General features: G+C 31.7%; 1 protein-coding gene across 2 annotated transcripts; it reads right to left on the bottom strand.

Annotated features, from left to right (window-relative positions):
* Positions 1-1,357: 1,357 nt before the first annotated feature.
* On the bottom strand, positions 1,358-10,077 carry LOC123720152 (facilitated trehalose transporter Tret1-like). Of its 2 annotated transcripts, none has more exons than XM_045676667.1 (7): positions 9,848-9,985; positions 6,888-7,037; positions 6,127-6,209; positions 4,531-4,593; positions 3,829-3,989; positions 3,325-3,500; positions 1,358-3,118 (listed from the first exon to the last, which is right to left on the bottom strand). In XM_045676667.1, coding segments are annotated over exons 1-7 (1,569 nt in total). In that variant the 5' UTR covers positions 9,849-9,985; the 3' UTR covers positions 1,358-2,183. The 2 variants fall into 2 exon arrangements, with proteins under 2 accessions (XP_045532623.1, XP_045532622.1); XM_045676666.1 differs by having other exon boundaries at positions 1,359-3,118; positions 9,983-10,077.
* Between the last annotated feature and the right edge of the window lie 1,048 nt (positions 10,078-11,125).

Genomic DNA, 11,125 nt, shown 5'->3' on the forward strand with positions numbered 1-11,125 from the left:
ATTCTGAAAAATCCGATGGTATCACTTAACATCAGATGATCTTTGTGTCCGTTTGCCCCTCTATTCTATAAAAAAGGTAGATATAAAGAAATTCAAGTTATATATTTGTTGGCCTTAAGGGCCTTTACAGCTCAGCATGGGCTGTTGGGCGAGCGTAGCCGGCCGGAATGGGTCAAGTTATAATTAGAAAAATGTCCGCAAAAACCTTCACAGATATGAAAAATAATGTTTAAAAAGTAAGAATACAACTAAAATAAAGAGAAATTTACTCAAAATAATGTGAACACATGATAATGTGAACCTCATGAAATGTATCCTGAAACATTTGCATCTTTCATTAAATAAGTGATTCTCTCGACGAGCGTCAGCCAAACGTCGATTCAAATTAAAATTGTAGTTGATTTACAAATATGTATCTCTTACTATATGTTCGCAGAGCTTTCCAAATTTTTTTATATAAATTATCATTTCGGTATATTTCTTGTTTTACAGTTTGTAAGAATTCTTATGGTAATAGTTATTAAGTATATAATGCCTATTAAAGCGTTTTTCTCGATGTAAGGTTAATCCTTTTGAATAAATTAATAAAGATTTAAGTACGGAGATTGGAATTCACAGTAAATTTGGACAATTTCGTTCTAATTTAAATCACCCAAATAAACTGTTAATAGACTGTTATACAAGGGTCCCTCATTAATAAGATTTGATTAAGCAAAATCCACTTAAAGTAAACCAAAAATTTTGAAATGAAACAAACCTATTTTCATGTCATTTTAAAAATGTAATCTAATAGATATATATGTATATATATTCATATCTTTAAAAATCGGGTTTCGCGTCTACCTCGCCTCTCTATAAAGAGAAATGATGTAGACAATATGATCCAAAAATGGCGGTAATTATTAAAAAAAACATATTAGTAGGATTTCACCACTCCACTAGTTTAGAATTATTAGAGTTAAATTAGAATCAGAGCCTGAGTTGTTCATTGCAGTCACGTACTATCCCAAAACCCTTCTCAGGTTTCACCAGTTACTGTTGACACACTATTGTTTTAAACATGGCCTTATTAGCTTCCTTTGTGTTTGCCTTTGGCGACTTGCAACAAATCTGTGGATTAGTAAATAATAATTTATTATACAATGACACAAAGCTTTCTATTTTCTCTCTAGTTTTCTTAATAAAAAAATATAGTAACTTCAGAACCACCCGAATTTAAAATTCAAGATCATTCTGATAAAACGGTACTTCATCCATGATGCTTTAAGGCATAGTGGATCCTGTGAATGCATCGTTTAAGTGGTGTACATAACGCGTATTCCTAGGTTTATGTTATAAAACTAATAAAAATTCATTCATTATTTACAAATCATGTATTAAAATAAATATATAACTTATAAGGCATATAGACAATATTTCGCTACAAATTTCCCTTAATATAATAATAATATAGCTAATTAAGTAGTAACTTTTTTAACAAATACTGATGCTACTCCAAACTTAACTAAAAATATATAAAATAATTTACGAGAAGTAAAAATAAATATCGCCGTGAGTCTTTTAATAAAAATAAATATTAACTAGGTTTAAATCTTATTCTCTAGTTTTAGTCTTAAAAATGTATGGCGTAAATTACAAAAAATATCATCAAAAAGCCTAATGGATCTTGTGTATGTCATAAAAATTCATAGTTTCTAACGATACGCTGGCTCAAATGACAACTCAACAGAACATAATGCCATTAAAGTCATTTTGTCACTTTAGTTTTTTTTCTATGCGATATTACGCGCGCAAATTTATGATCCTTGCCCGAAGTGCTAATAGTAATTATATGCGGAGTTGTTTTAAGACTATCCTAAGTCATTGGATCAATCTACAAATATATGACAAGGGCAAATTTTGCCAAGCTCCTTACCAATTAGATAAAGATTACTCGAATTTAAAAAAACGCCTTCGCAATTAAATATTTTGAATAAAGTCATAGTTAGTGTTAAAAGATTTTTTAACGGACTTTTAAAGGACCACAAAGCCGCCATCATAATGAAAAATCAAATAAACACTACAACTACAAAATGCTCTAGGTGTGAAACTATACTTTTATCATTATAGATATTAGAATGTTAAATCCATACCAGATACAAAAAAGCAATATTTTGAGTTCTACATTCCGTTAAAGAAATAAATCAATGCACTGAAACAGTCTCGACTTCAATAACATGCCTATGCCTTTTCCTTTTATGAATACCGTCGAACTCATTATGTATTTCTTCCAACGTTCTTCCCTTAGTCTCAGGTACAAAGAAGTATACAAAAATGGTTCCAATCAGGCTAGTTACAGCAAAATGCCATAACGTCCACCCTGGACTCACCAAGTGTATTAAATTTTGGTATAACTTCGTAACTCCGAAGGCAAAAAACCAGTGAAATCCAGCGGTAAGAGCTGTCGCTCGCCGCCTTACGTTTGGTGCAAATATCTCACGTAACATCAACCAAGGTATGGGCCCTGCACCTACCGCATACATGGATACAAATATGCATAATGTGGACAAAGGTACCCACGTATTATGAGCTGATAGGTTCGAAGCTTTTAAATGGTAGAACATAGCTAAAGTGCCCAAACTAAGTGCCATTAGTGTAAAAGATATTAATAATAAGACGCGCCTTCTAAATTTCTTTAAGAACATAGTTGAGAAGTACATAGATGTAACAAAGCAGAAACCAAGAATAATTGCTGCACTTGGTAAATTTAACGATATAGCGAAGTTCTTGAAAATTTTCTCGGCGTAGAAGAGAATTGGATAGATACCGCTCATCTGCTGAAAGATCATCAACCCAAAAGAGACGATCAAAGGCTTAATAGTAGTTCTAGTAGTGAAAAGCTGCCTAAATGTGACTTTATTTCTTCCGTAATTCCTGACGTATTCCTTTAGTTCTTTCATTTCCGAATCCACGTCATTGTCTATGCCTCTGAAGTATTTTAACGCCGCTTTTGCTTCGGGAAATTTCCCTTGAGACATCAGGTAAGCTGGAGATTCCGGAAGAAATATGAATCCAATGAAGAATGATATGGGTATACTAGCGCATAGTACCGACAGCCACGAAGCGCTCTGGACCAATCCTGCAATTATACAAATATCAAAGTTAAAAAATATATGATATTTATTACTGAAACTTAAATCTCAACTGTGAGGACATGAATTCTTTGTTACAGTAAAGCTAATTGAGCCCAGTAGATAATAAAACAATATGTATAATATACATTTTGTGAAAAATGGCCGAAATTTGGTCAATATATAATTCAACATTTTAAATACAATTTATTACCAATAATATAGCCAAAAAGTACCCCAGATGCAAAATGTACGTGGTAGAAATTGGCCAATCCAGGTAAAGTATTCTTTTCGGCTATGTCTTCAATATACGGTGGTATCGCCACGCTGAAGGCTCCTACAGCTACGCCACTTACGAAACGCCCCACGTACAAGCCGTAGACGTTAGGACTGAAAGAAATACACTTAATATTTATTTTATATTACGAAACCTTACTCGCTATTTTGTGCAAAATTTTTGTACAATACCGCTTTCATGGTTTTTAGAAGGCAAAAATTTCCTGATTATACTAAATTAAACATGTTAATCATACATTATATTTTTGACCTTATTATCATGCTGCAACATGATTTCCGTGCATCCGCATCAAATTTTACGGACTTGCCAATGTTCAATAAATCATAATGAGTTAATCATAATGTTACCAGCAATACCAGACCAGGTACATAAATAAGGTTTAACTTATTTTATTGAAATTTACGTTAACACTGGGTATACCTTGAAGCGACTAAGATCCATGAGACCACCAAAGGTAGCGCAAGATAAAGTAATGTTTTCTTTCGTCCAAAATATTCTGAGATGAGACCAGAAGGAACAGCCCCGAATAGTGCTCCCAAACACAGCAAAGACGCCACCCATGAGGCTTCCGTTTCCGTGAGCTAAAATAATTATATTTTATTGAATTTTTGTGATAGATATTATTCATTGTTGTTGTTTGTTTGTATTTTATATAATTTTCTTTTTTTGTGTTGTATAACTGTTAATGGTTGATGCAAAAAAAGTGAAATGCTATATAATAACAACCATTAACTCCTCCACTTCTGTGTAACTAGACTAAGCGGGTAAATATTGATGATTCTGTTTATTTTAGACTATATGAATAAATGACTTTGTAGGCATTTATAGCCTTTGCTATATGTATGCATATATATATTAATAATAAATACATTTATACGATATTCAAACAATTTGCCGGTGTTTCACTGGGAGCTATGTAAACAAGTTTAAAATTATCATTCTGATTCAATTTGCTAAAATGCTTATTCAAACTGATTTTTAATGAACTTTGAGATCGTGTTGAAGATAAATGGGTCAATGAGTAACACAAAAATATACACATGAGAACATAAATAATTGATAATACCTATATGAACGACAATATTAATGTCCTAATTGTTATGACAGATTAACCCGACTTACAATAATTTTGGTGTGGGTTCCATTGTTTGACGTAAAAACATCTGACGATCGGGCTGGCTGCGTCTAAAAAAACATACAGATTAAATATTTGTTGTTATTTATGTACCTTTTACAACTTTTAAAGATTTTCTAAATAATTCACAGGAAAGGCGACCCGTGTAAATGAGGGCGCGATTCAGGACGAGGTTATGTTTTCAAAACAGTGCTCTAATATTTTTTTGTACATTCAGAATCAAGACTTGGTACAGTGAACAAAAACACGAAAAGGAAAAAGTTTAATAACCCAATTTTTTTACAAGGACTACAAATCTACCAGCACCTGAAGCTCTACTTATCTATTATGAAAGATTATTTGCAGAATTCAAAATCAAGACCTGTGTGATATGATAATGTTGTAGCACTACTGAAAAACATATATAGTTGAAACTATCTTTGAGTTAATAAGTTTCAGCCGATCAATCACGGGTGTTTTCAAGAGAATCATCAACATGAACTTCGGGATTCCGTTAATCCTTATTGCATAGTTTCATTACGACCGTGACATACATTTCAAACTCCTCAAACTCGCCCTCGGGATCTTAGGATTAGACCCGAAACTTGATAACTTTAAATTGTTCAGTGCATTTCAATTTTGACGCAATTTACACAAGATGTATATACTATTTTTATAATGTATTTAATAATATTTATTGATTTTTTTAAAGTTTCGTAAATGTTTGACCTTTTTGTATGTATTATGTTATCCATATTTGGCTATATCTTCATTTTTTTAACCTGATATCGAACCTAAAGGTTTCATTAGCAATAACCATTATGCATGTCTCAAAACTCTTCAATTATTGTACAGCCGGTGAAAAATTTTACCAAAATTTTAATGTATAAGACTTTTACCAAACAGTGTACTTTCCGATATGACTTTGGTGAAAAAAATAGTTTAACATACTAAAGATGACTATTACACTAGAAAAGTAATTACTTTTTTAAGTCACGAAAGGCAGCTATCAAATTTAATTGAATTGTCTCCGAATTATTTATGATGTTATTAATGAAAATGTTTTAATATTTCATCGCTGACAGCCATATTAATACCCAGAAAGTTTATAAGGCGTGAAGGAATTAGGGGCTTTGGAACTTTCGCGTTTTGAGTCAAATTAAAATTGTATAATAATATTTTTTATGTAATCACGCTGTTGTCTACAACTCGTTGTGTTTGGTCAATACATCTGTTGTCTTTACTAATTATTATGAAATTCTGTCAATTATCCAAACCTTCTAACTTATCCTTAATAGTTTTTTGATGTAAATATTTATTTTAGGTGCTACAGTGAAATTTGATTATCATTTTAACCTATTTTGTTGTATCTACAATTATACAATATCCAGTGCAAAAACCCATAGCTAAGAATGAATTTCGCAAAAAAGTTTACCGTGTTACTTATAAACAGTAAATACACATATTTAATAAGACCTATCACAGAAATATAGGTAGTCAAGTAGGTTATTCTGGTACACCATCAATGTCCGTAAATTTATATTTATTTACCCAACTAAAAATATAAAGAAATATCATAATAATATGTGTATTATCAAATTTACCTCATACTGTCCAGAGATCATAAGAGGCAATGCTGATGAAGTCCAAGCGACGCATACGCCAGACGCGAACGCCCCAAGATTTACTGTAATTGGTGTACATAATGAAGTATTGTAAGTGCTACATCAAAACTTTTTAGGATCTTTTTCAATGAAAGCAATGGATAAGTGTTATAAGATGCTTAGAATTAGTCCCTGACTTAATTGTATTAGACAACTAAGTATGTATGAAGTCGAGCTTCAAATTAACAGACCTAACATAATTACCGATATATATATTTGCATTGTGGTTACATATTACTATCTGATCAGTGAAAAACGCAGGAATATTTGCAAGTGCATATCTAATATATAAAATGTTGGTTCCCATACTCCTCCGAAATGGCTCGACCGATGCTTATGATTTTTTAATGCATATTTAGTAAGTCTGATAATCGGCTACTATCTATATTTCAAACCCCTAAGTGATAAGGGGTGGTCACCCCAAATAATTTATAATTTTTTTGTTTTTATTTTTTTATGATGCATACAAAAATACATACAACCCTAAATTGTCATCCACCCCTATTATTGTAGTAGATAGGTTATTTCTATTGAACTAAAAAAAAATTTCCTGGAAATAATATATGTGGCAAAACGATGTTTGCCGGGTCAGCTAGTATATATATCTTTGAAATATCATATAGTGCACGCCCCCTCCACCATTTTCGGATCAACATTTGAAACAAATTTTCAGAAAACTCAGGCAAATTCCTATATCTTACCGATTCCAGTAGCAATATACTGGGTAGTGATCCCTGAAGTATCTCTTTTGATATCAGGAACGGTCTCCAACCGAGTGAGTATTTTAGAGTGACCATTTTTATCTTCTATATGAGACCCACCTGCTTCTAGATCAGTTGGACGTTCTTCCACTGAAATTAACATCATTTTCAATCAATTTTAATTTCATTTAAAAATAGTAATCTCGTAAACATTTAAAGAAATATATGTCATTACCCTACTAAAAATATGTTTAATTAAATAAATGTACCATAAATAATGATTTAAATAGATTCACAGCATGCATTTATTTTTTAATACATTTTGGAAATAAATATACCCAGAAACAATATTTGATTATTATAACAATATTAGTCCTTCGGTTTTTTGTACATATACAAATACTACAAACATATAAAAATACAGATATTTCCTTTATATAATATATGACATTAAAAAGATAGCTCCGTTCTTTAGTATCCGCCATCGTATTGTATCAACATATGGAATTTTCGAATGGCAGGAACAGTTCTAACACATAAATAACAAGTAAAATACATTATCTACAATTGCTTTTTGGATTGAATACTAGAAATTATTTAAAATAGCATAATTTCAAGAATTCATAGAAATAAATACAATTATTTTTGATTGAAAGAAAGAAATAATATTTCTACTACAAGTATTAAACAGTTTTTAACAATAAATCATATATTTTACATAGTTAAATAAATACTTTCGAAAAAAACAAGTGCAAAATCCTCGAACAAAACCGCGAGTTGCCGCTCCTACAATTTTTATATTACATACTAAAGTAAAAACCTATATACTTATTAATTATCACATTTCAATAACTGAATATCTTATAGGTATCTAAAGAAATGTGTTTACATCAAACCATTATAAACTTAACCTCTGACCTACCTTAATCAATATTTTCATTTAATTGATAAATATTAATTCCAGTGCATAAAATTTTTAATAAAGCAAGGTTAAACTTGTTTAAACAACTGATTATTTTATATATAAATACTAATCGATATTTAACAGTGAAATTTAATGAAATCCTACAATACATAGGTATGACATCGTAAACTAAGTTATTTAAGTAATAATTTTAACATCAGTACAATTTTACAATTATGTATGCTGTCAATGTCAAGTTGAGGAAAAAGCCCACATGAAAGTTTTGGATTGATGGAGTTGGTGATTAGGGAAAGCACATAACATCATATTAAGGAACATATAGAGTACGTAACATTTGCAATAATGACTTAGGCTATTTATTATTGCTTTTATAGAGCAAAGCTAAGACTAAATTTCTTCAGAAATAAGGCAAAATTTAATTATGTTTTAATGGTATCAAAGAATTTTGAAAGTGGTTTTTAGGCATTAAGCTATTACAGTATTAAACTTAAAATAAACAATTTCTTTATTGAGTAATACTTTTTTGATAGTACTAAAGTCTTTTAAGTCTTATCCTTATAAAAACATTTTCTAAGGATGTAACATTATTTGAGTTTGGTTATAAAAAAATCCGTCCCTCCGAATGTTTGATACATTCAATATTCGTAACGTGGAATCGTAAAGCGTTTACGATCCACGCGATGCTTCTCGCAATTGTTCTTCGAATATCAATGTTGGTCATATTGAAGAAATGGAAAAGCTATTGAATTTTATTGCTTAACGAGTCAGTGTATATTTAGAAATGAACTCCTACTTAGTTAAAAAGACGGTTACTTTCGCGCTTTTTTTCTGACATACATAGTACATTATACATATTGCAAAAAATCCAAACAAACACAAAACCACTTGCTCTTCATGCGATTTTATACATAGAATTGTCTACATATTGAATTCTCTTGAATGAAATAATGATATCACAATTGTCTTTAAGCTTGAATATAGCAAACCAAACTTCAATAAACCCTAGTCATTAGTATTCTCATAACGCACGAAAGTTTGAATATATTTAAGAAGAAAATTAATTAGTTTTCGATAGCAATGAACTCACGATTCAAGGAGAAATAGTCAAGAGCAGATTTTCTTAATGTAAATATTAAAATCCAAATAAGTTGTTTATTTCTATAAAAAGTACTTCAAACTTCTTAAATTAAAGGAAAACGTCTTACGTGTAGCTTCGAGAAACCTTTATATAAAGTCGAATTTTGATTTAGTTACTCCTCAATATTGCTTCTTCCACATTCATCTTTGTGTTACCAGGTGTAAAAACGTAATTATTTATGGTTGTATAAAACATTAAATTCTTTTTGGTTGTTGTAATGTTTGTTTGTCGATCCGAGGATCCGACGTACATTACGCAATAAATGTTTCACAATTTTTAGGCGTTAATTATTAAGGACTTTAAATTTCGAACCATTCCTGTGCTTGTGATTGCGCGAGAATCTAAGTTCACAAGTTTTGACAGGTGTCCTTATCTGGCATTTTGGCACGTCATTTAATATTTGAATAATAACTTTATCAACCAAGTCATACGATGTTCTTATCGGTAGCTTGCTTTAATAATACAATGTGTTTAACGTATTTCTTTTACAAATTTCTGGGAATCCAATTCAAAGTTTTGCTCTGGTAACACTGGCTTTGCATTGTTCAAAAACGTAATTTCGTAATGAAAGTATAGTCAAATATTATGAAAGCCTCGCATGACTAACAAAGTGCCCTCTTGGGTATATTTACTTCAAGTAACGGGAAGTGACAATATTGTAAAATAAAATTATGCCTTGTGTTCTCAATGGCAGCGGTGACCTATTCTCTTAGACTCTTAATCGTAGAACGCTCACTTCATTGAATAGATTATTTTATAGAACGAAACTTAAATATAAATAAAATATACGATTTTATAGAAAGGACATAAATAATAGTTTCCTAAATTCTTTGGCTTGAAGAAAGGGAAGCCGTAAAGTGAGGTATAAATTTTATGTTATCGAAAACGTTTAATTACTTGGTATTATCTGAAACAGTTCAAATAATTTGTGACGATAATAGTTGATCAACACTGCACTACTATTCCAATTTTCTTAAAAACACCAGAAAAAACGAATTAAACAAACACAAATGATAAAAAACATGTACGTACTTATAAATCCTTGGCACTAATAAAAAAAATAAATGTAATGTTTGTCTGCCTATATGCCCGTGATTAACTGCCTCTGAGACTTATCTTGATGCCGAGTTGGGAGCCAGGGGCGTGCAATCGTGGTTCAAAAATACGTTTGGAATAAAATAAAGATTAGGACTTTGTACGTAGAATATCAATGGTACTTTTACGAGATATTATTAGTGTAACGGATTCGAAAGTAATTCTTTAAGATTTCTAATTGTTAAATTTTTATTTTATTTTAATTTTGCTTACAAACATAAAAATATGTTATATAAAGTATATACACGAGAACTTAAAAAAGCGCAATGATAACCAGATCTCAACGATTTCTTCACGAACGAGTATCGCAGCACACGCATCGCATGACTCTCTGTCACATCACATAGGTCAGTCATTGATTAAAAACTGAGTATCAAAACAACTCATGTAATTTTCTGTTCTTATAAGCCTATCCATTATCAAATTAATAACATAATAGTATGATCTTTTGACTCCCTAGACAGCAATAAATTTCTTCTCCCTTCTTTTGGTGCCTTTCCATTATTGGAGATTGGCTGTCAATCTTGTGAAACCTGTCTTGTTCTGTACCTCGTCCACTCCCTAATATTACGAAGCTATTTAGAAGTTTGCCTTTGATTTTACCCATTATAATTAATGGTAGCAGTTGGCAGACATAGCGGTGATGCGCGGCAAAAACTGCCTTAGAAAACGCCCAGAACGACGGCCGTCTAGGTGATACGGGTGGAATTTTGTATTCTGCCTCGGCGTCCGATGATGAAACTCAGCTGCAGGTATTAATCCGAACAACTCCTCTGAACACTCTCCATGGTAAATGCGGTAGAAGTTGCAGAGTGACCCCACATCGTCGTGTTCAAGCCGCTTGGAGAGGGATTGGTCAAGTGCAAGGAGCTGGTACTGGAGAGCTCCCGCCCAGAAGTGAGAACAGTACTCCATGTGGGGCCGAATTTGCGCTTTTTACATTTGCAAGCTCTGGCCCTGTGTGACGTCTTCCTTCGTGCCTATCTTGTAAATGCCTAACTGATACTTCGACTTGCAGCCTCCTGAGTTTTTGAAACCCATAATTGTCGTAATTTGGTTAGACCAATGGCTCGACCCCCA

The sequence above is a fragment of the Pieris brassicae genome, chromosome 2 (genome assembly GCF_905147105.1).
Source record: "Pieris brassicae chromosome 2, ilPieBrab1.1, whole genome shotgun sequence".
Classification (NCBI taxonomy): domain Eukaryota; kingdom Metazoa; phylum Arthropoda; class Insecta; order Lepidoptera; family Pieridae; genus Pieris; species Pieris brassicae.

Bases quoted from the DNA above. Each gene is read 5' to 3' on its own strand.
- LOC123720152 (XM_045676667.1), bottom strand. The intron at 4,594-6,126 runs GTAAATTTGATA...ATGTTTTTTTAG, and splicing joins TGATCTCTGGACAGTATGAG to ACGCAGCCAGCCCGATCGTC. The intron at 3,501-3,828 runs GTATACCCAGTG...TATTTCTTTCAG, and splicing joins TGGATCTTAGTCGCTTCAAG to TCCTAACGTCTACGGCTTGT.